Genomic DNA, 26131 nt, shown 5'->3' with positions numbered 1-26131 from the left:
GAGCCCCAGCTCCCACAGTCTCGGTCGTTGTGTCAGAAAAGCGGCAGAGCTACGCCAGAATGCTCTTTGTGGACTACAGCTCAGCCTTTAATGCAATCATCCCAGACATCCTCTGCTGACCTTCCACCACTCGCCCATTGAGAGCCTACTAACTTACTGCATCCGAGGATGGTACGGCAGCTGCACTAAGGCGGATAGCGAGTCAGTGAAGACAATCAAATATGCTGTCATGACAAAACTCTGTTCAGACAGTGAATGGACTGATTCTTATATAGCGCCTTTTTACTCACCCATATTACTCAAAGTGCTCTATACAACATGTCACATTCACCCAATCAGGCCAGATGTAGCATGCCATCACATAAACAGTGCCATCTTACCATGCCAGAAGTCAGCCAGCAGTGCCGGCTTCACACCAGATCCAGGCAACACCCGTCTGCTATGTGGGATGACTTGTTCTTTTGGCGTTTTAGTTGTGGATTATGTTTGGGCTGTGTCTCTTGCCCTTTCAGTATAGTATTGTTTTCTTGTGCTTCTAAGTGTCCCTTTGTTTCTTTTTAGGTTATGTAGTATGGGTTAGGGATATTTTGTATGTTGTTTTTGTTTAATAAATCCGCCTTTTGGATTATTCCCTGATGTGCCTGAGTTCTGTTATTTAGTGTCACTTTGAAAGGCACACAGCCAGCATTGACATATAATTGTTCTTTCAATTTTTGATAAAGATTACAGTGAATTGAGATGTAACTTGGCCCAGAGATACCGTAGGTCGCCCAGAGTAAGACGGTGTTGAAAGTTGGACATCAACTATTATGGATGATTTTTAATGAATTTTTGAATATGATGCAATATTTAAGTAAGTGTATTGAATTCAATATACATGTCCTTTAATTTCTGAGGAATCTTACAGTAAATCTGGATGAAACTTGGCACACAGGTACAGTAGGTGTCCCAGAGAAGGAATCTGTTGAAAGTTGGACCTCAACTACTAAGGATGATTTTTAATGAATTTTTGAAATAGACATAATTGTAGTGTATTGACTGTATTGAATTGAATATAAGTTTCCTTTAATTTCTGAGGAATTCGACAGTAAATCTGGATGAAACTTGGGACACAGGTACAGTAGGCTTCCCAGAGAAGGAATCTGTTGAAAGTTGGACCTCAACTACTAAGGATGATTTTTAATGAATTTTTGAAATTTGACATAATTGTAGTGTATTGACTGTATTGCATTGAATATAAGTTTCCTTTAATTTCTGAGGAATTCTACAGTAAATCTGGATGAAACTTGGCACACAGGTACAGTAGGTGTCCCAGAGGAGGGATGTGTTGACAGTTGGACCTCAACTACTAAGGATGATTTTTAATGAATTTTTGTAATAGACATAATTGTAGTGTATTGACTGTATTGCATTGAATATAAATGCCCTTTAATTTCTGAGGAATTCTACAGTAAATCTGGATGAAACTTGGCACACAGGTACAGTAGGCTTCCCAGAGAAGGAATCTGTTGAAAGTTGGACCTCAACTACTAAGGATGATTTTTAATGAATCTTTGAAATTTGACATAATTGTAGTGTATTGAATGTATTGCATTGAATATAAGTTTCCTTTAATTTCTGAGGAATTCTACAGTAAATCTGGATGAAACTTGGGACACAGGTACAGTAGGCTTCCCAGAGAAGGAATCTGTTGAAAGTTGGACCTCAACTACTAAGGATGATTTTTAATGAATTTTTGAAATAGACATAATTGTAGTGTATTGACTGTATTGCATTGAATATAAGTTTCCTTTAATTTCTGAGGAATTCTACAGTAAATCTGGATGAAACTTGGCACACAGGTACAGTAGGTGTCCCAGAGGAGGGATGTGTTGACAGTTGGACCTCAACTACTAAGGATGATTTTTAATGAATTTTTGTAATAGACATAATTGTAGTGTATTGACTGTATTGCATTGAATATAAATGTCCTTTAATTTCTGAGGAATTTTACAGTAAATCTGGATGAAACTTGGCACACAGGTACAGTAGGCTTCCCAGAGAAGGAATCTGTTGAAAGTTGGACCTCAACTACTAAGGATGATTTTTAATGAATTTTTGTAATTGACATAATTGTAGTGTATTGACTGTATTGCATTGAATATAAATGTCCTTTAATTTCTGAGGAATTTTACAGTAAATCTGGATGAAACTTGGCACACAGGTACAGTAGGCTTCCCAGAGAAGGAATCTGTTGAAAGTTGGACCTCAACTACTAAGGATGATTTTTAATGAATTTTTGAAATTTGACATAATTGTAGTGTATTGACTGTATTGCATTGAATATTAGTTTCCTTTAATTTCTGAGGAATTCTACAGTAAATCTGGATGAAACTTGGCACACAGGTACAGTAGGTGTCCCAGAGGAGGGATGTGTTGACAGTTGGACCTCAACTACTAAGGATGATTTTTAATGAATTTTTGTAATAGACATAATTGTAGTGTATTGACTGTATTGCATTGAATATAAATGCCCTTTAATTTCTGAGGAATTCTACAGTAAATCTGGATGAAACTTGGCACACAGGTACAGTAGGCTTCCCAGAGAAGGAATCTGTTGAAAGTTGGACCTCAACTACTAAGGATGATTTTTAATGAATCTTTGAAATTTGACATAATTGTAGTGTATTGAATGTATTGCATTGAATATAAGTTTCCTTTAATTTCTGAGGAATTCTACAGTAAATCTGGATGAAACTTGGGACACAGGTACAGTAGGTGTCCCAGAGGAGGGATGTGTTGAAAGTTGGACCTCAACTACTAAGGATGATTTTTAATGATTTTTTGTAATAGACATAATTGTAGTGTATTGACTGTATTGCATTGAATATAAGTTTCCTTTAATTTCTGAGGAATTCTACAGTAAATCTGGATGAAACTTGGCACACAGGTACAGTAGGTGTCCCAGAGGAGGGATGTGTTGACAGTTGGACCTCAACTACTAAGGATGATTTTTAATGAATTTTTGTAATAGACATAATTGTAGTGTATTAACTGTATTGCATTGAATATAAATGTCCTTTAATTTCTGAGGAATTTTACAGTAAATCTGGATGAAACTTGGCACACAGGTACAGTAGGCTTCCCAGAGAAGGAATCTGTTGAAAGTTGGACCTCAACTACTAAGGATGATTTTTAATGAATTTTTGTAATTGACATAATTGTAGTGTATTGACTGTATTGCATTGAATATAAATGTCCTTTAATTTCTGAGGAATTTTACAGTAAATCTGGATGAAACTTGGCACACAGGTACAGTAGGCTTCCCAGAGAAGGAATCTGTTGAAAGTTGGACCTCAACTACTAAGGATGATTTTTAATGAATTTTTGAAATTTGACATAATTGTAGTGTATTGACTGTATTGCATTGAATATTAGTTTCCTTTAATTTCTGAGGAATTCTACAGTAAATCTGGATGAAACTTGGCACACAGGTACAGTAGGTGTCCCAGAGGAGGGATGTGTTGACAGTTGGACCTCAACTACTAAGGATGATTTTTAATGAATTTTTGTAATAGACATAATTGTAGTGTATTGACTGTATTGCATTGAATATAAATGCCCTTTAATTTCTGAGGAATTCTACAGTAAATCTGGATGAAACTTGGCACACAGGTACAGTAGGCTTCCCAGAGAAGGAATCTGTTGAAAGTTGGACCTCAACTACTAAGGATGATTTTTAATGAATCTTTGAAATTTGACATAATTGTAGTGTATTGAATGTATTGCATTGAATATAAGTTTCCTTTAATTTCTGAGGAATTCTACAGTAAATCTGGATGAAACTTGGGACACAGGTACAGTAGGCTTCCCAGAGAAGGAATCTGTTGAAAGTTGGACCTCAACTACTAAGGATGATTTTTAATGAATTTTTGAAATTTGACATAATTGTAGTGTATTGACTGTATTGCATTGAATATAAGTTTCCTTTAATTTCTGAGGAATTCTACAGTAAATCTGGATGAAACTTGGCACACAGGTACAGTAGGTGTCCCAGAGGAGGGATGTGTTGACAGTTGGACCTCAACTACTAAGGATGATTTTTAATGAATTTTTGTAATAGACATAATTGTAGTGTATTGACTGTATTGCATTGAATATAAATGTCCTTTAATTTCTGAGGAATTCTACAGTAAATCTGGATGAAACTTGGCACACAGGTACAGTAGGCTTCCCAGAGAAGGAATCTGTTGAAAGTTGGACCTCAACTACTAAGGATGATTTTTAATGAATTTTTGTAATAGACATAATTGTATTGACTGTATTGGGCTGTTCCATCGTAATGTGTGCGCGCGCGTGCGCGTGTGCGCGGGTCTAGGCTCTCAATCGGGATATAAAGCGAAAAGGCGCTACCGTAAAGACTGGTGTAAAAGCGCAAGGAAATTTATGCGGCGGATAAGAGGCGGCTGGCTTGACCGCGGCTCACAAATGACGGCTCACTTTACCGCGGTGGTTTACTGACGGATTTTGCAGGGAAGTAGCCTAACATTATCCGATTCGGCCGCTGTCGCATCTATCGATCTGTCACAGGACGCTGGAGTCGGATGTCAGCCTATTGATCACACTATTATCAAATCATTCCTCCAACATGGAGGATGAAGAAATGTTTACACTGTGTGTTTGGCTTTTATCGGTTTGCAAACTTTATGAATTAGATGTTATAGGTGGATACTTAAATATTAAAATAAAGAAAGAAAGAAAGAAAGAAGTGGAACTGCATCCGGGGACCATATACAAGGTGACAGCAACATACTGTTTGACTGTGTAATGGCATTGACACCATAAAGTGGCCTTGGCTCAGTGTGTGCAGGCTATGTGTTAGTGTATGAGCGCTGCGAGGTTGCACCTGTAATGTCAGTGTCACATGTCACTAAAAGAGAAAGAGCTTTCTAATCTTAGAAATCGTCATTTGATATCAGTTAAAAACGTGTGTCTTATACTTATCTGTATGGACAGTTTAAATATAATCACTTAATCATAGATATTGATGATCACGAGAACAGTGGTTACAGATGCATTTCAGTTCATATTGATAAGAAGCTGGGGGGGGGATCAGTTTTGTTGTTGTTGTTTTTAATAGAGGTTTTCCGTTTATTCTCGGTTTGAGCAGGTTGTGGGTGATAAAACAGCGTGATAAAGCAGCAATTAGCACCTTGATCTTGTACTGACTTTCCCGTTGATGGTGGAAGGGCAACAGAAGGTGTCAGGAGCGCAGCGTGCACTGCTGAGGCTGCCGTTTCCAAACGCAAACTGCCGAGCACGGGGGTCGCCTCTAGGTTCATGGGTGGGGCTGTGTGTGTGTGTGTGTGTGTGTGTGTGTGTGTGTGAAAGGTTACTGATTTCACTTTTTATTTATCACTGTGCTACCCTTACCGCAGCTTGGAATAAGGAATAAATAATTCCTTGCCAAACTTGACATTTTCCTAATCCCTTTTTTCCTCCCCCTTTTTTTCCATTCCCATGACTCCTGATTTTCCCCACTATTTATCCCCCATTATTCACCCATGACGTACCCTCCTCTTTGTGCTGTTTTTTTAAATTTTCTACTTCTCCCTCTTGACTGCCTCCCACATTTGTGCATTTTACCATCTTTCACCTTCTCTTGTCTCATTCCCTTCCTCCCTCCCACCCAACTTACCTGTCCTTTTCCTAGACTCCCTGCAGCACATCCTGGGGGAGTATGGACTGGTTAGGCCGATCAGTGTGGACGCAGAGGGCCGCTTCTTGTCACACGCCGTCTCGGCTGGCAGCATGGCAGGAGGGCAGTCCCGTAGGCGCCGGAGGAGGGAGGTAGGAGAAGGCAATGATGAGTGGGAAGGACCAAGAGGAGCTGTGCCCCCTCGGGAGAGGCTTTACTACAACGTCACCATCTTCGGCCGGGAGTTCCACTTACGTCTGCGCCACAATGCCAGGCTGGTTGCACCCGGAGCCAAGATGGAGTGGCATGATGACAACGACAGCATCCGGTACTCTGAGCCATTGCACGATGAATGCTTGTATGTGGGTGACATCACAGACACGCCAGGAGCCACTGTGGCGATCAGCAATTGTGATGGCCTGGTAAGTGTGTGACCTGTGCTCTTCTCTCGTGACTGAAAAGTTGTCTGTGGACAAAGTGACACAAGGAGACACAAGGGAATGGATAGAGCTGATCGTAAAAGATTTGATCCTCACAAGCACTCATGGGGTCAACCATCCTGCTCTGCCTGGTGTCCTCTAAACAAGCTTCAACACTAGGTCTGCCCTGAGAAAAGCCTGAGTCATGTTTTCATCCCTCTGTCCTCTTGCCTCTTTTAGTTTAGTCATGCAAAGGGGAAAAGGAGGGATTACTGACGTTTCAAAGATAACCTCTTTATTTATCACTACTTCAGCTATTAAAATAGCATTTAGCAGGCTTGTAATACATAGATACAGAAGGTGTGGACAAGTCGCTAACACTACAACAGCATTCAAATTTAAATAGCCACCACAAAATATTTTGGTTGCACAACAGTTGCTCAAAGAGCTCGAATTGTAAATGCTTTTAATAGAGCTGATGATGAATAGAGAAAAAAGAAAGGAGACGGCAAACAGTTGGTGAATCGCTGTCAGTAAGGGAGAGAAGTGAGATATAGACGGTGTGAAAACTGTGCACAAGAACCGAAATGAGACGACGCAGAAAGATGGAGAAGAAGAAGAGGTGCTTGGGGAAGAGGTGGAATGGACAAGTGTGAAAGATGTGCCTCGGGGCGAAAGAAAATAGGCAAGCAAATATGAGGAAATATGCACATGGGGGTTTGCACAGGCGCTGATGAGATTCGGGGAGGAGTTTTCCTCATTAGAAAAAAGGGTTTGTTAGTCAGCCAGATCGGCCCCCCACTGGAGCTGAGCAACAGCAATTGGATCCGTTTAGGGTTGGGGACACTAGGGACTGAGCGAGCAACTGAGAGAGCAGGCAAGGTGCCAGGACAGCATAGGCCTGACATGCCCACTTAGCTTGACACCAGCCAGTGGCAACTCACTGTTGTTGCTGCTTGCTCCAGACTGTCATTTCAGAGCCTTTTGGCAATTTCTAATAAAGATTACTGTCACAGTGTAGCTGGTTACACATAACAGATCAGCCAGTGCTGATCATTGGTTTGTTGAGCACACTGCTTTCTTTTATTTAAACATGCTACTTGTGTGCATGGATTTTGAATTTTTTTTTAGATATAATCTTGATCTGTCCATAGTAAGAAATGGGGAACAAAATCCCATGTTATCCACATTCAGGATGTGATAGTCAACTAGACCATGGCAGGTCCGTCTAGTGCAATTTCTGGTCCCACAAATGTGTCTGTTTGCATACGTGTCTCTGTGTGGACATGGAGATGGGTTTCTGCAAACGTACTTCTTTGTAGTCCTTCAAAATACCAGTTGCATGTTGCTGGACATGGATAACCTATGTGTTGGTGGAATGCTGAGTGGTTAAAAAGTGGAGCAGAAAAGTGAAGGGAGTGATGAAAAAAATCAAAAATACAGCATGAAAAGTGGCTGCAGTGGACACTTTTAAGTGTTTTGAACACTCGGTTTCAGATCTTTGCATGTTATAACATCGCTCTTCTTCGCGGCTGGCGAACAGACCAAGAGCGGACCACAAACTGGTTGCACCACATACTTGTGACACTGCCCACATTGACAGAAAACACTCTCTGCAGGTATAGGCGGACTGCCTTTGCGCTACACCTGCATAAAACAAGCATCTCTCACTCACTTTGTGTGAAGTGAAGTTAGAGGAAAGGAAACAGACGACATCTGTACTAACAGTGCTGCTGTTTGGGCTCTTTGCAGTGTTCAATGTAAAATAGGATCAGCTGTATGGTTTATCAGGATAAACCGGGATATAATCAAGCGACTAAAGGGGCATGTCACCTGATTCCGTACCGACGTGTGGCTGCTAACATGAGATAAACCACAGCTACTGCTGCTAGCACTGCTATAGTGAGTTAGCACGTTTCAGTAACATTTTAAACATGATCTGATTCATGAGGAACATCTTTAATGGTATATATATATCTATATATCCTAAATACAAACAACACAGGTTCTTTTAGTGTGCAACTACTTCCATTTAAAGTTTGCTCAGTCTGAGGGTTTTCTGTCTTTTTGACTAGTCAACTAGTCACATTTTTTTCTATTGTTTAAACGACTAATAAATTAGTCACCCGAAAAGTCCCTAATCTGCATAGATGAATTTCTGAACACTCCACTGGTATTATAAACAGTAGTAACTCACAGGGACGTCATCGTACCAGAAATTTAGTCGTTGGTACACATACCAGAAGAAGTACACAGTTCTGAATATTCCGTTTCACACCAATTTACTAATTTTGGTGATTTTAGATGAATACTAATTTGATTATTCATCTTACATCACCGACATTGTGGTGGCAGACTGCTTATTCGACAGCTTAACGTTACATTCTGTTAACAGGACACAGACAGAAATGCTGGGATTGTTGCTGAGTAGCCTGCTAACGTTAAACCAACCTTATTTCATTACATTAGTTTAAGCATTTATATCGAATTATCCTGTATGAACATCTTTTCTAATGTGTATTTCAGGGTAACAATGCAAAATACTTACATAGCTGACTCTTACTGCCTTTTCTTGCCAGTGAGTCGGGGCATCAGCACTAGTCACCATCTTCCTCGTGCAGTTTCTGCTGTGCCATGTGTACTTTTTCCTGTGCTTGTGAGCATCCTTCTTCTTCTTCAGCATGTAAGGAAAGACTAGAGCATTTGTGTGCTGCCCCTCACGCCTGTGTGGAATTTTTAGGTATTAAACCAGCCCAAGAACTTTCTCTTATGATAATCAAGTGATATGAGAGACTCAGCATAATCATAAATAAGTTGAATAATATTTTTTGTCACCAAAAGTGGATATTATATTGCAGTATTTCATACGCATTGCCTGTGATATGTTCAGTATCCACATATCTGTCTGTCAGTAAAAAAATAATATCCGTCCACTTTTATGTCCTGTTGCTGTACAGTTACACATTAACTCAAGAATGTAAGCAGTATACATAAAATATAAAACATACATAGATTTGAAATGCACTAAAACATTGTGGTGGGGCGTGGCCTGCGGTGCCGTGCAGGGAGGGCGGACGCACCTGCACGGCATCCTTAATCACGTCCACCAAGTTTAAAACACGGGGACTCAGGTGTGTGTGGGGGTGGTGTTGTGAATAAAATGTATGAGAACGATGCTCCGTGGTCCCGCCGTGCCTTATTCACGCCACAGTGGTGCCGAAACCCAGGAGGCGGCATGGCGGGTCCTTACCAGAGCCAGGGAAGGGAGGAGCTGGCCCAGATGGTGGCCGAAATAGCGGCCACCCAGCGGGAGCAGGCGGCGGAGGTGCGTCGCCAACAGGAAGAGCTGCAGAAGGAGAGCGAACGCCACCTGGGGAAGATGGCGGAGCTGGCAGCGCTGCTCCAGGCCTGGGCGACCTCGACGCCGCCACCCCCACCGGGGTATACTGACGGTGGTAAAGCGGTGGAGGCACCTCGGCAGCCGGAGGTGGTGGACGAGTCACGCGGGGGTCCGAGCCTGCCGGAGGAGGAGGAACAGCCGGGTGAAGGGCTGCTCCTGCCGGGAGCGGTGGAGGAGCCGCTCCAATCGGAGGCGGAGGACGAGGCGGGCGAGGGTCTGCGCCGGCTGGAGGGAGAGGAGCCGCGGTTGGTGACGGAGGAGTCACGCGAGGGGCTGCTTGAGGCGGCGGCAGCGGAGGCGGCGCCCGAGGAGCCGCTCCAGCCGGGAGAGGCAGCGGCGGAGGCGGCGCCCGAGGAGCCGCTCCAGCCGGGAGAGGCAGCGGCGGAGGCGGCGCCCGAGGAGCCGCTCCAGCCGCCCGAGGTGCCCGTGCAAGGGGAGTCCGCGCCACCGAAGCCCGAGGTCGGCGGGCGGAGCAGAGCGGCCTCGCCTCCACCAGAGGCCGGCGTGTGGTGTGGTTCGGCGTGCTGGACGCCTGCCCAGCCGCCCATGAGCCCCGGCTCAAGGTCACGCCGGCTGCGCCGCTGCTTGCCACATGGGTGGTCTCCGGTCCATCTCCGGGGCTGCCATTGGACACGTGGGCGACCCCCGGACTCACCTCATCACCGGCGCCGCTGGATAAGTGGACGGCCACCAGAACAGACACCTCCCTCTCGCTAGGCCAGGGCCCGGGGGTGCCGACGGTCCGGACTGATCCCCTCTCCCGCTTTCGGTGGGGGGGAGTAGGTTCGGCCGGATGGCTCCCCGGCCTCAGTCAGGCGATGGGGGTATGTGGTGGGGCGTGGCCTGCGGTGCCGTGCAGGGAGGGCGGACGCACCTGCACGGCATCCTTAATCACGTCCACCAAGTTTAAAACACGGGGACTCAGGTGTGTGTGGGGGTGGTGTTGTGAATAAAATGTATGAGAACGATGCTCCGTGGTCCCGCCGTGCCTTATTCACGCCACAAACATATTTTAGCCCTCAAGTAATGACACAAAGTGTTTTGGAGTATAAAACTAAATGAAAAGACTTGTCAAGACAGGCTTAAGAATAGTTTAAAAATCATGTCTTTTTTTGCAGTATTGATGTCAGCGTTGTAGGTATCACGTGAAAGAGTCAAAAGAAAAAGAGAAGAAAAAGACTTTTTAACAATCACGTGAGAGCTGTCTGCTTAGATTTAATTTGTTTCTCTCTGCCCTTGAACAACTCACATCATTACTAATCAATTCTTACAACCTATCTCCCATGCCAAGAAATACAGCCAAGTTCTGCCTAGCTGTGCCCACATCCGTCTTTTTTTAAAGCCAGAAGAGCCGCCCAGGACAGCTTTGCCCAGCTATACCTCCGCTTTCTTTTTTTATTGACCCAGACACCTGGTTAGAGTGTCTTCTGCCCTCTGTTGTCATTCACAACCAAGAACCTTTAGCTGGCTGTGACCCAGGAGTGTGGTAAGGGAAGAGCGATTACAAAAAGGAAGAGGTAGTGTTTAAATGAAAAAATACAACTTAAACCAAAGCTAACAATAACTAGAGATGGCACGATACCACTTTTTTGTCCGATACCGATATCATGAATTTGGATATCTGCCGATACCGATATGAATCCGATATAGTGTGTTTTTTAATCAATAAAACGTTTTTTTAATATCTTGCTGCATTTTGTATAAGTTTATACTCAAGTTTAAATAAATAACAACACTAAAGCTATTCTGTTATACCTGTATGTAAAAAAATAAAAAATAAAAAAATAAAAAAAAATAAAAAATAAAAAAATACACTGCGCCCAAAATATTTCATAGTTCAGCAACACTGATCAATCTAATAAACTTAAACCTACTCAATCCTTCCTATTCTGGTATTTTAAAGAGTAGTTAGCAGAAATATTAAGCAACCTAACTAATAGGCAGTGTTGGGAAGGTTACTTTTAAAATGTATTCCACTACAGAATACAGAATACATGTCTCAAAATGTATTCTGTAACGTATTCCGTTACGTTACTCAATGAGAGTAACGTATTTTGAATACTTTGGATTACTTAATATATTATCATGCTGTTTACAACTACATGAATGTACTATTGATGTGATTTATTGCTGTTACTGAAGGTCCGCGGCTCCAAACCGTAGTAAAGGGACCTCTGGCTAATACGGTGGGTTCTGTGTCGGCTTGTAGCCGAAAAATAGCTTTACTTTGTTGTCTGGGACAACTTTGCTAGCGAGAGACAAAGAGAGGCGTTGAAAAGCTGCTCCAACAGAACGTATTGTTTCGGAGGAAAACACGAACACGGTGTACAGTCAAGTCTTAATAGCTTACTTACAACTGGGCTCGTCAGGCTCTCTTCTTGGCTGCAGTGGTTATTATTATATTTACATGCTTCCAGCTCCCGTTTCTGCTCGATGACAGCTGTACTTTGCCTTTTTCTCCCTCCCTCGCTCACAGACACATAACGTGTATGGCAGTCCATTCTCCCTGCAGCACGGACTACACTGCTCATGAGGCTACATTCTTTAGAGCTATACCGGTAGCATTCTGCCTATTAGCTTAGCACAACAACAACAACAACAGGCGCTCTCTCACCCAGGAAACAGGCAGAGAGAGAGCGTCACCCTGTAACCATGGCAACCGGAACGCTGCCACCTGGAACAACAGAACGTAGCTGTCAAACAAAACCCAAACAGTCCCGACCCGCCACAATATGAAACAGGGAAGTACCACCGTGTAATCCATTTATTTCAACAAAGTAACTGTATTCTAAATACCACCTTTTTAAAACGGTAACTGTAACGGAATACAGTTACTCATATTTTGTATTTTAAATACGTAACGGCGGTACATGTATTCCGTTACTTCCCAACACTGCTAATAGGGTTGCAAACTCCCAGCAAAAAACAAACAAACCACCCTTCACCTCATGATGCTTAATCGATGTAATCAAATTTAATTTGATGCAGGGGGAAAAATGCACAGAAATAAATTATTTTTCAAGAATAATTAAATAGATTCAACATCTTTCTTCAACAGAATTGCAGACTGCACAGATGGTATCTTCCCAAAGGAAAAAGTACTATAGCTTACTAGGGTATATTAGACTTAACAGTTACTATATACAGTAATGGACTTCTATAGATTTTACATCAGATTAAAACTTTGGGTGTAAGAGTCAGATAATTATTTATTAAAAGCTAGACATTTTAAATGAGAATAAGAAAGAAAAGTATGTCTTTGTGCCCCCTTTTCCCTGTTCATGCCCTATCGGCCCCCCTGGCTAAACTTTGCTAGATCCGCCCCTGCACAGTTACCAGCCGTCAGCTGCGTAGAAAAGGATCCTGGTGAAGAAAGTAATATTAAATAAATTCTAACAACAGCTTATCAAGCTTAAACGTGCTGCTGTTGTTCAGCCGCTGGTTTCCTCTTTCTGGTGAGAAGTGGGCCAAAAACTAAGAAGAGAGACGGACTCGCGACAGAAAAGCCGATCAGCTGATCATTAAGCAGTTTCACGATTGAAGTAGCAACAGGAGAGAGAGAGAGGGAGAGAGAGGCAGTCGCTCCTAATATCTGTTGTTAAGCTTAACATGGGAATGCTTTACAGACATTCAGAGATGAACTTACACACTTGCTTTACTTCTCTCTGGGATAACTTCCTCGGAGATGAAATGCTGGTTTGCTAGTGAGGCTACAAATACACACAGCCTCTCTATCACGTGACGCATATTGCTGCTACGGTTATGAGCCGAGTTACGCCGTGTAGCAAGTTTTGTGAGGTGCTTTTTTGATATTTAATGGATCGGATTACATTTTTTATTTCTCACCGATATCCGATCCAGTAATTTGGGTCAGTATCGGACCGATACCGATACGTAATATCAGATCGGTCCATCTCTAACAATAACCAGTGAAACTGTGATAACCCCTTAAGTTCTTTTAAAGGCAAAAATGGGACAGAATACCATAGATGGTGAGAACTGAGCAGTGTGTGTGTGTGTGTGTGTGTGCATGCATTTGTCGTTCTAAATGAAATTTAAATACAACTATGGTGCTGTAAAAAATCAAGCTTCATTTCTTTGCAAAATGCTCTTTTAACTTTGAAATTCTCATTTCTCTTAAAAGACAGGCAGGTTTCATGGGAGCCAAACTGATATATATATATATATATATATATATATATATATATATATATATATATATATATGTATAGATTTATTTATTTTTTCATGTAAAAAACATAAAAAGCAAAAGGTTTATAAAATAATTCCTTTCATAGTTGTTGTGGTTTCAGGGTCATGCTTTTGTGTATGCTGGCTATGTAAGCGCCAGGTTATTGGTTTACCTGTTTCACTTTGAAAATGTTGTGTCTTCAAATACAATCCCTGTTGGAGGAGGAAAATCTGACAATCCAGAGAATCACAGTCTTGATTTTATCTGATTAACGTATGCAGCAGCATGAGTGGAAAACCTTCCGACTGCAGCCATGTCAGAAAGGCTTTATTCGGTATTTGAGTTTGGAGGTTCAGAAGAATTGTTCCAGGATTTTTTTTTTTTGGCTGTGCTGTTGCAAAGATAGAGGGACATATTGGGGACTGCTGCTTACTTTACATTTCAAATTTGAAGGCGAGGTGGTGCCGTGGTTGGCACTCGGAGCAAGAGGTGCATCTTCTTTCTCTGCCTATGTGGGTTTTCTCCGGGTGCTCTGGTTGCCTCAATGAGGTTAGCTGGCAATTCTAAATTGGCTGTAGTTGTGAATGGTGTGTCTATGCCTTCATAGTAGCTTTGTGATGGACTGGAGATCTGTCCAGTGTTAGCACAGCTGTGATAGGCTTCAGCCCGCTCCGCTTTATTTGGATAAGTGATTAAGAAAGTGATAAATGGATATTTAAGATTTTGTCATCATTATTTAACAAAAAACAAAACTCTCTCACTCTGAGCTTACAGTTCAGCTTTGACCTTAATAGGAAGAAACACTTGCTTAGATAAAAGCAGTTTTATGAAAAACTGTACAACAAAAATCTGGAGTTTTCTTACACTTTCTTAGACACAGATGAAAACAAAATTCCTTCTTGCATTACTGTGAGAAACTGGAACTTCATATAGAGACATGTTAATGTCTATGTGTATGTGTGAGAGTGATTGGCCATACTTGTGGCCTTTCCTTCAGCTTTCCTGCCGTGTTTGTGACTGTGTCGGCCTGATTGTGGAAGGTCAAGGGTCAGAGGACCTCCTTTTCCCCTGCAGTGATAGGACATCGAGGATTACAAAATTATCCATTAAAATTTGCCATTAAAATGTTCTCACCTTGAGATTCTGAGGACTGACACAGGGTAGCTTTGTAAACTGTCAGCCAGAGATGCAGTAATTTCCACTTGGGAGGCTTGTACATCAAATAAATGAATTTTTCTTTCCTAGTAATGCTTTTCTTTAAGTTTTTATAAAATTCTGCTCTCGATGAGCTCCGCTTATGAGACCAAATAATCAGAGCGAGCGCTCTATGCACACTATTAAGTTTGAAGTGGCCCTGTCTTTCAAGTGGCCACACAGGCTGAAATGGTCAAGGATTACAGCAGTTCATTCTAAACTTTAAAGTTTGGCACGCATAAATGCGAACACACAACAACTAAAGAGAAAACTTGTAAAGACAAGAAGAATCTTATAAAAAGAAGGGAGAGAGAAAAAAAAATTATGGACAGACAGGAGATGATGGAGTAAAATGACTGAAAGTGTGAAATATCCACATATCCCACCTGGAATACCGACATATTCCATCAGAAATATGTCGGTATTCCTGGTGGGATATGTAGACAGCCGTTTACAGGTAGAGCTCCAACCGTAATGTCAAGACTGTGCAGCAAATCGTGTCACAAAGCAGATAATGCTTGAATAATGTTTAAACTGTGGTAGATTGAGAGATGAATGCTTTGTCCTACTAGCAGACAAATATCATCTGCGACTGCAGCGTGGCAAATGCAGATATTTATCTCCAGTTTGAGGCTTTCTGCTTCAGGTAATCAGCATGTTGTGACAAATGGGGTGTCAGCTATAGTCTACTGTGGGAACAGAGGGTCTGGGTAGGCCAAAAATCTGGGAGTGTGAGAAGCGATCCTAAAGGCTTTAACAGAGGAAGTGAGTTACCTGTCATCTTTTTCTCCTAAAATCCAGGTGGATGCACACCTGGATAACAGAACCCACATTTCCACAGATAGGATATATGTTGCATACCTTGTCGGTCCTCATAAACACAACAGAAAACACACCTTTGCAATTCAGTCAAATGCTCAAGCAAATGGTAAAATGAAAAAAAAAATTTTTTTAATCTGAACCGTCTTTACCTCTTTGCATGACAAAAACTACTGCACACATTTCTCTTATTGTCTCCACCCCTCACTTCTCTCGCTCCCTCTGTCTCGTGTTTTTTGGCCAGCAGCTAATGAAGGTATTAAAAGAGTCAGGGAAATGACAGAGAAAGAGATAGAGAAAGAATGTGGCTCCCCAACACCCACAGATTCAGAGCTCCGGCAAAAAGGAAGGAGACAGTAAGAGGCAGTGTTCCTTTAGTGAGCGGGCTTTGTCTGTTTTTAGCAGCGGCTCTGCTCCTAAGTGTCGATCGCACAAGTGGTGTTGGGGGTTAAGGGCAGTGCCCGCTGTTTGTGTTAAGAGCCAAGGAGCAAGCTCATGATCTTACTAACTAGAAGATATTTTATGTGTAGTATTTTCAGTGGCTATAATTATATTAGCAGATAATTAGTCCTGAAGGCGTAGCCCTTTCTAGATTCGAATGTACCATATTTATGCGTGGCTGTGTACCGCGGTCTGTTCATGTGTGTTATTAGTACACAGCAGGAAAGCCGGAAGGCGGCAGTGTTATTTTGGTGCTTTCATTGAAAAGACTCAGATATGAACTGCAAGGAGAAATGCCAAAGCACTGACAGGTGTTTTATTTATTTATTTTCTGTGGGTGGATGCTTGGAGTTGGCACGTTCCTCGCAAATACTACGTACTATGAAAAAATACATCATTGTATTAATTCAGTGCAACTGACGTTGTTACTGTTCTACCTTAAGTATTAAAGGTGGTAAAGTTACAGCTTCTAAACACACACACACACACACATGCATACAGTATGGGAGTACACACTCACACGCACCCAGCTCTGTGCCAACTGAGGGGTAATCATGTGAGAGAGTGTTGACAGAGGGGCAGGCCTATCACAATAATAGCCCCAGAACTATTAAATGCCAGCGACACAGACACTTGCGCCAGCCATGCCCCTGTAATGCACTCAGTCATTACCTCTGCATTAGAAGTCAATAGAGAAGGAAGCCCTGGGCTGAGCCAACTCATCCATCCATCCAGTCCAGCAGTTAAGCTTGGTCAGGCGTGACAGCTCGCTGGGCCCTACAGCATGTTATTCCACCCCGGGTCACACGATAAGCAGCTCTCAACTGTAATCAGCTCAAATTGAAATGATGACATCAATTACAGCACGGCACACAGCTGTTATTGACCCCGGCCCTCGCTGGCTGTGTAGACTAAGCTGTGTGTAGAAAGAGAGGGAGAAAAAAAAACGAAGCATAGGGGTGAGCCCTGCAGGAACTGCAGGGCTGAAGGGAGGGCTGGGTGTGGAGAGGCCAGACTGCTGAGGCATGGTATGAATGAAGAGACAGAGAGAGAGAGAGAGAACTGTGTTCTCAGTATCTGATTGCAGGTTTCCACCCTACAGTGTAGCGCTACTCAAACACACAATTACTCAATCTAGAGCTATTATCAGATCGAGAGAGAAGCAGAGGGAAAGAGAGCTAGAATCAGATGGAGAGGAGGCCCATTCTGAGGAATGCAACACAGAGCAAATGAGTGCTTTTACCAGAGCTGTGATTACTGCCACTCACTCAGTGCACTTAACCAGCCCCCTTGCCGTCCTTTCCCCTCGCTCTCTGTCATTCACAGAGCGCTGGCTGCCTCGGAGCTCCAGGTTTGTTCGAGTGGTTGAAATAACAGGATTCACCGAGGAAAATAACGCAGTGGAACCCCAGGTGATTTTTAAGGGAATCACCTCTGTGATGTCATGATTACAGAGAGTTATTTTTATATGCTGAAACCTGGTAAAATAAGCTCAAATGACGTGGCAGTGGGGATGAAATAAGGCACTTCATTGGAGACATTTTAAGAGAGAGACGAGGCACTCAGTGAGTCCCGAGTGGAAATCTATGGGAGAATTTTTTAAGGGTAAAGTTTAGCTGCCATAACTCAACAGCCAAAGCAGAACTGTTCCACTGATTCACAAGGTAGATGGTCACAGACCCAAAACAGGAATTATCATAATAAAAATCACAAGTGTATCCATAATATAAATTATTGTAGCATAAGTTCATTAGTCGCTCTGGTGAAACCTGTTTTCTAACTTTTATTATCAAATTGTTCTGCAAACTCTATACATAGAGTTTTGTGTCTCTGAAAAATTTGCTGTGCTGTTCCCTCTTTGAAGCAGTACAACGTGATTTGGACTTTGCATTAGTGAGTTTGCCAGTTAGAAATTGCCTCAGACATTTGTGTTCTCACATGCGCCGCTGCCAGGTAAGTCCAGGTGAAGTTCAGGGCTGCAGTGCAAGTGTGAAGCCTCCTGGAGCCAGAACCAATATGGCTAATGAAACTGGGATTTCCTGTTTCCATTATGTGCCCTGGGCTGGCGACCTGTCCAGGGTGACCGCTTCTCTCACCTTATGACAGCTGGGATAGGCTGTCAGCAGTCAGGCATGTCATTTCAGGCAGTGACAATAATCCAGAGTTGTACCACTTGACTGGAAAAAGAGCATTTCAGGATCAAGATGAACAAATTAAGCCTGCCACGCCCAGTTTCTTACAATGAGGAGAAAAATGCAGGGATAAAACTAAATTGAATTCTGACCATGAAGTTAAGACGAGCGCAATAAAAATGAACAATAAAAAATGCAATTCAGTAGAAATGAGCCTTTTTGGAAATGTTTTCTTGCCTGCTGGACAGCCACCATCAGCTTGACAGACATTCAGTTAGCCAGCCAGCCCCACAGGCTGCAGGAAGCTGATCGATGCTGGCCACATCGGCAGTTCTGTAGGTCCCAGCAGCCTCCGAGGAGGATCTTGGAAACAGGACGAGACATCCTTTATTTGTTTCAGCATCTTAACAAGCCTTCTGCCTGCCTCCCCTGATTGACCTGACCCAAGTCTCCAGCGGCCACACTGTTTTACCTCCCAGCCACCACACAGGTGGCTTTGTAGTCTTAAAGCTTCCGCTTGTCTGGAAGTTTTCCCCACATAATCCTCACAAACAAAACACAACATGAGAGAGAGCGAGAGAGAGAGAGAGCGAGAAAGAGACAGACAGGAGGGAGTGTGGGGGATGGAGGAAAATGAGAGTAACTCGGGGGTGGGGGGGAAGCACAGCTCAACAGAATCTTAATGTGCGCAAACCCGAACAAGAACAACAGCGACGACATAACCATCACCACCTGCTCAGTGCTCTGAAAGAAGGAATAGAGAACGGGGCTGTCTTAATTAACTTGAAGAATTGTGGCTTTTTATTGTTTCGACTAATCCGAGGTCACTTACTTGCATCCAGAAGCTCACACATTCTGACCGAGCATAGATAATATATGTTTACAGTTCCTGTCCGTGCGTGTGCGTTTTCTGCCAGCCTGCTTGTATTAGTTGGATTGTGCCTCCTCATTTTGGTTTTCAGTTTGCATGTTCCTTAACGAAACAGATCTTGTCTATCTGTCTGCATCTCTGTCGGCATACAGTATCTACAGTTCAAAAAACATTTTGCTTGGTGCAGCAGGCAGCTAAGCGGCAAGAATCGCACCTCAAAACAGAAACTCACACCCTCCTCATCTTACTAAGGCTTCCTGTTTTTGTTTTCTGCAAGAGAAAAATAATCACTTTTTCTCTCCCAGCGTGTTAGGTTTGGGGTTTTTTGCCAGTGTATGAGGATCTCGGGAATTGTTACAGTACCAGCATATGTAATATATTATATAATAATATATTGTATTCTAATAACTGACTCTGTGGGGGCTGGAGTGGAGCAGCAAAAACAAAGAAACACATCTAGTGCTTTGATCACTGTGACTGATCATCTGCCAACATGTACAGGGAAAGCTTTGGATACTGCCTTACAATTATGTAATCTGTTTGCCAAGATGTAATGGAGACTTTGAGATGACCTTGACCATGTAAAGCACTGTGTGAGATTTGGCAACTGCATTGTTAGGCTGAATGCATCCTCTGAATCAGGGACAGGGTCTTGCACCTTATCAACAGCTGCTGTAGGTTTTAATAGGATTAAAAAGAAGTTTAAACAACATCTGAGATGGAATAACAACAAAAGCGTCATCATCATCATTATTATTATTGTTATTATTATTATTATTATCAATACAGATAATACAGAGCAAGGCAGAGAATGTGAGAGAAAAGCAATACTTTGTCATTACTCATGAGTATTATTCGAGCTTAAACAAGTAAGTTCATGGCTAAAAACAAAATTTAAAAATTACAGAGGAAAGAAAAGTCAAACGTACTCTTATATTTAACATTTCCAAGAAAAATAATATAAATGATTCAGTGAAATTAAACCCACTAATTCAAACAGGGAATGACAAATGGAGTCACTGTTGATGAGGTAGAGTGCATTTTTTATGGATTGTGTATCAAGCAAAATCCTTCCACCAATTCATTGTTTTCTTTCTTCTCATAACTTTCTGACTCTAATCTCAGAAAAATTCTCCCCCAACGCCCTATTGTTTATTTTTACTTACTATTATTATTATTAGTTTATTTTTTTACTTGCATTATATTATAAAACTGCCACATCTCAAAGGTGCTCTGTTGGATTGAGATCTGGAAGCTGTGAAGGCCATGTGAGTTCACTGTCATGTTTAAGAAACCAATTAGAGTGAATCTTAGCTTTGTGACATGATGTGTTAGCTTGTTAGATAACACATCATGTAAACAATGCTAAGTTGGTACAATGAGGCCCAGAGTGGGCCAATAAAATATCCCTCCACACCATTACACCACCACTAGCACCCCGAAGCACTGACATAAGCCAGAGTGTGTTGTCCAGTTTTGGCAAGTCCATGAGAAATGTAACCTCAGTTTCCTGTTTCTAGATGACAGGAGTGGCACCCAGTGTGGTGCTCTGCTGCTGTAGGCCATCTACTTCAAGGTTCAACATGAAGAGATAAGAGATGCTCTTCTCAAACACACAAACCTTGACTGCAATGAGTGGTTATTTGAGTCACGCTCTTTGACTCAAAGCATTCAGATTTTTGGCATAAGCTGAGGATGAAGATGGTGGCCAAACTTAAGATAGTCACCCAATCCAGAGCACCAATCCCCTGGCTCACTTTCAAAGTCCCAATAGGGGAGATATTGTTCTAGTTACTGTCAGTATCACTGAAATCATTGAGCATATACAGAGGGGGAATTATTATTATTACAGAATTATTCGATCCCTTGCTGAATTTGTAGTTTATTCACTTCTAAATGAACGGTCTCTAATTTTGTACGATAGTTTCATTTAGGTCTTGCCTCATGGGATGAGCATGATCATGAAAATCAATTTATGATTTTCATCTGATGTGCTTTTTTTCTGGATTTTTGGTTGATGCTCCCCATTAAAATTAGACTGCCATAAAAGATAGTGATTGCTCATTTCTTTGTAAGTGCAAGCTTACAAATTCTGCAGGAGATCAAAGAATTATTTACTGAACTGTATATGCCACTGACACATTAATAATAGTATATAATTATGCATAGAGGAAGCCCCCCATTAAGAATATAGAGCTGAAATCCAAAATCAAGGATATTACTTGGGTAAATGACGTGCAGAAAGGTGTCCTGAGAAGTAGGTCCTGGATGAAAAGGAGGTGCAAGAAGATGTTCATAACTGAGGCTCTAAAAACTGCCAAAGAAAGATTTGCAGCTCTGGCCACTTGGCTAAAGTGATAGACCAGAGAAGCAGAGGCCAAAAGAGTAAATTGCCTGTTTTCCGATCATCCATCGCTCAGCTACAAGGGAAAAATAGCACAAGAACAGACGTACCCAGAGCTGAAACCAGGCATTACTAGAAAAACATCTGACAGAAAGATGCATCACACAGAGCAGACAACAACAACCTCATAGAACAAGAGCCAGTCAACATCACAAAGCCAGACATCCAACAATAAATCTTTGAAGAGCTGGACAGCACCTGACAAGCTCCACACCTACTGGCTAAAGAATCTTAAAGAAGCACTCCATGATTACCTGGCAGCACAAATAACAGGGCTGCTAACAGTAGGTAGTTATCTATACTGGCTAACAGAGAGTAGAACAATCTTGATCCAGGGTACGACACCATCAAACTACTGGCCAATTATCTGTCTCTCCACAAGATGGAAGTTCCCCTCAGCAATTGCAGCAACCAAGCTGAGTATACAAAAGTCAAGACATAGGCACAGCTCAGAAAGGCATGGGGTCTTAAGTGCCAGAAGGCCAAACCACAAGGTCCTGGTCGATAAAGCAGTACGCAAGGACTTTAAAACCAGGCAGTCCACCTGAGCACCGCCTAGACTGACCTCAAGAATGCCTACAACTGAATGCCTCACACATGAATATTGGAGTCCTTGGCACTGTACAAGGTTAATAGTGCACTAATAATATTTATCAGAAACTCAGTGGGACAGCACTAGAGGACAATTACAAGTCAATTGCACAAGTTGCCATCAAGTATGGAATATACCAACGTGATGCACTGTCCCTGCTATTTAGGCCTCAGCCTCGTAAGTCCAAGTGTGAATACAGATATAGATTCAGGAGTAAAGTGACCATAAGTCGTCTCCTGTACATACAGTAGATAACATCAAGCTATGTGCAAAGGAATGATTGAGGCACTAACTCACTGATCCATCTCACCAGGACTTTGGAATGTGATTTGAACTGGATAAGTGTAGCCTAAGGGTTGCAAAGAGAGAAAATGTAATCTGGACTGAGGGGGTGGAGTTACCAGAAGGCAGAGTAGCAGGTATACAGGAGAGCTTCAAGTATCTGGGTATCCCACAAACAAGTGGGAACCATGCTAAAGATGTACAAAGGTCAGTGGCTGACATCAAGATATCCTGCCAGTGGATAGAAAACGCCGGCCTAAAGGACAGCACAGAGGCTCGATTCGTGGCAGAGAAAGAACAGCGCCTAAACACCAGATCCACAGAGGCAGAAGTCTACCAACAACCAACAGGACCCAAATTGCAGACTGTGTAACGGGGCCCCAGAGACAGTCCTGCATACAGTAGCAAGATATATGATGCAGACTGGGACCACAAACACTGAAAGGCACAATCAAGTCACTGGGATAGTGTACACAAACATCTGTGCTGCATACAGACTAGAATTCCCCAATTTATGATGGGAGACACCATCAAAGGGGGCTAAATGTGACAAGCACTGAAGTCCCGTGAGACTTCAAGCTCCAGACAGACAAGTAGCTACTGGCCAACCAAGCAGACATAGTGGTGAAACCACATCTGTAACTGTGGCAATCCCAGCAGACAGCAACATCAGGAATAAGGAGCACAAGACAACAGAGACGTACCAGGGGCTCAAGGAACAACTGGAGTGAATGTGGAAGTTAACGTCCAAGGTGGTCCCAGTGGTAAAGGAGCATTAGGATCTTTAACCCAAATACTGGAAGAGTGGCTTCAGCAGATTCCAGCCACAACATTAGAGGCCTCTGTCCAGAAGAGCACAGTCCTAGAAACAGCTAAGATACAGTGCAGAACCTTCAAACTACCAGGAAAAACTCATGAAGGCTGGATTTAAAATTACACCAAAAAATAACTTCCCTTAATTTTTTTGAGCACTAGATAAAAGAACTGGTTAAACTGCAAGCAGATATTTTTTAAAAACCCTCATCATAAATCAATTAAATTCTGTTTTTTTGAAATGTTTACAGCTAGAAAGCTTATATCCTGATCAGTTACTTTAAATTTAAACAATTGTCAGTATATTGAATATGATCATCAGATTAAAACAAATCTGCTCGGCTGAAGTGTCTGTCAACCCCAACACGTCAAGCTCCTTTCATAGCCAGCCCTTACCCCTGGCCTCTGTGGAAAGGGGAAAGAAAATCCCATCAGTGATCAATAAAGAATGAGGTTAAACAATTTCCTAGTCAACCATTTATGTTTGCATTTGTGTAAGTGCTGCACGGGTCTCCTTTATTGCGATGTCGCTATTTATTTTTGAAATGCGTGGTGCCATTTAGTCACAAGGTGTATTAACTATATCAAATGGAAATGAAGGAGCAAAAGATAAATGCTAAAATAGCTCTGCTGTCAGACTATGACTATTGGGTTTTTTATGGCCATATCTAAAACATTCTTTTAGCTACCATCCTATTCCCTCTCTCGCTTTCTATCGAGCACACACACACACACACACACACACACACACACACACACACACAGTGAGTGCTCCTTTTTACAGTGCAGTGATTGACAGCATCACTTGGAATACAAAGGGAAATGATTCCTTTCTCACAAGCTAATCCTTCGCCTCTCTCTTTCACACAAGCTGACACTCAACTACAGACACACTGGGGAGAAGGGACTTATTGTCAGGTTGTGCTCTATCTCCACAGTTCATTTCTAATCCTCTTTCTCTCTTTCCATTTCACCCACTCCTACTCACACACAAACCGCCAACCAAACTATACTCTCCAAGCGCTGTCCTGAGGCTGGGATCCACCCCACAAATCCCTCTCATGGCCAAATCTGGGAGACTTGCAGCATGCGAAGAGGGGAGGGAAATGGCTGGATGACAGGCAAGCTGGATGAGCAATGAGATACAGCTGAAATAAGACATTTTGGAGAGTTGAGACTAATAGAAGAAGGAGGATAACAGGAGGGGATACCACCCTCCTCACCTCTCCTGTCCTTGCTCAGCAGCAGGGTTTATGCTCTGAGGGCGGGTGTGGCTGCAGCTGACTGTGATGCGATGTGATAGGACCCTCTTCTCTGTCCTTTTTGCTGGCGTGTGACAGCATGAAGCCATCATTCACCCCTGTGTTTTTATTCCCTCAACCTAGCTCTTTATTTGTCACCAGCTGAAAAAAGAAAAAGAAAAAAAATACATACGAGTATTTGTAAAGTACCCACTGAGGAAGAATGAATAAGGATTAACATCTATTCAGTTATAAATCCCACGAATAACATTTGATCAATAAATAGTAAAACAGGGGGCTGCACACACTAGATTTACTGTTCGAGCAAATAGCGGTGCTGCAGATAAAGTGCTTGAGATTACATTTATTCAGTAATTTTGGGAAACATGCTTCCTCATATTTCGGCTGTATTTGCAGTACAGTTCTTCTGTCAGCTGAGTTGACACTGAGTTTTTTTCTGGTCAAGGGTTTGGAATCAATCATAATTGCCATGGAGTTTTCCACTGTGTGTCATATATTTTTGGCCAAATGTAATTTCCTGAAGCCACTCGTATTTTTTGTGCCTTTTGTTGTTTGGGTGTGTTGGCTTTGTGCCAACTGAGCCGAACGCTTTCCTGTAGGAGCGAGCTCCGCGGTCAGTTGTCAGATGCACTGGGATCATTTGCAGGTAAAAATGCAGCATGTGTAGACTGTATTTGCGCCGCTTATTTAGTTGCTGAGCTAATATAAAGTTCGAAGTACCTAGTGAGCTGATCTTTGTGATTTTAAAAAGCTAAAATCAGTGCTTTGAAATGAATCCTATTCAAAATTACACTGAAATCCTGCATTTTCTTTTATATGATCTGGCTCGTTGTAAGTGCTAACATTAAGGTAAATTTTTCATTTTTTTTGTATAACAAAGTCTTGGCATAGCTCAAAAAGACTTCTTCTAAACTGCTTAAAGGGTTGAAAATGTTGCACCATAGTTGTAAATTTTGTATTTACTACATGTCTTTGTAAGATAAGCTACTGTGTGTCATTTCCAAGTGTTTTCCACCGTATCGGTCTAGTTAAAGATAAAAAAAAAATAGTCTTTAAAGTGGCCGAATTTTTGTGTAGACCTTTAGAAGTTTGACACTGGGGCAGAAAAAGGATGCAAAACAAGTGTGTTTTCATGTTGTCAGTGTTTCAGTGCTTGATGGCGGCTTTGTAAGTCTTTTTTTTTTTTTCTTTCCTTTTGCTTTTTCTGTATTTAATATATCAGCACAATTATTGGCAGCTGTGCTCATGTCTTTGAAAGTGCAGTCTCACACTTAAAAGCGTTAATTCAACTAAATAACCTCTAACTAATCATGTGTGTGAGGATATGCTGAGCATGACAAAGGCAGGGAAAGGTGTTCAGATAAGGCTGATGTTTTGAACTGAAGCCTTCTTTGTCTGATGCACTTTTCTTTTTCTTGCTGTTTCTCTTTTCTCCCCTGGCCATCCATCATTATCTCTCTTTTGGCCTCTTCACGTCTTCCTCCCTCCCTCCCACTACAGTGTGTAGAGGTCATAGCCCCGGCTGAGCCACAAGCTGTTGTTGCCTTACACTGAGTACTCTACCTGCTAATGTTACCAGTGAGCCCAGTTTATCATGTCACTCTCAAGCTCTGCATGAGAAATATAGTACGCT

The 26131-nt window shown here is 42.2% G+C and overlaps 1 protein-coding gene and 1 long non-coding RNA gene across 3 annotated transcripts in view; one reads left to right on the top strand and one right to left on the bottom strand.

The window, feature by feature from the left end:
* LOC146524511 (uncharacterized) overlaps positions 1 to 26131 on the bottom strand; it is a 476239-nt gene that overhangs the window by 162754 nt on the left and 287354 nt on the right. The window lies entirely within an intron of this gene.
* Positions 1 to 26131, top strand: part of LOC146524520 (A disintegrin and metalloproteinase with thrombospondin motifs 2-like) — a 160349-nt gene that overhangs the window by 8252 nt on the left and 125966 nt on the right. For both annotated transcript variants that reach the window (XM_085179677.1, XM_085179686.1), the window contains exon 2: positions 5693 to 6099. In XM_085179677.1, coding sequence (XP_085035803.1) covers positions 5693 to 6099 — 407 coding nt within the window. The remainder of the gene's footprint in view (positions 1 to 5692; positions 6100 to 26131) is intronic.

Source organism: Neolamprologus multifasciatus, chromosome 2 (assembly GCF_963576455.1).
Source record: "Neolamprologus multifasciatus chromosome 2, fNeoMul1.2, whole genome shotgun sequence".
NCBI lineage: Eukaryota > Metazoa > Chordata > Actinopteri > Cichliformes > Cichlidae > Neolamprologus > Neolamprologus multifasciatus.
The sequence above is the reverse complement of the archived record's forward strand: the minus strand, read 5'-3'. Positions and strand labels throughout refer to the sequence as shown.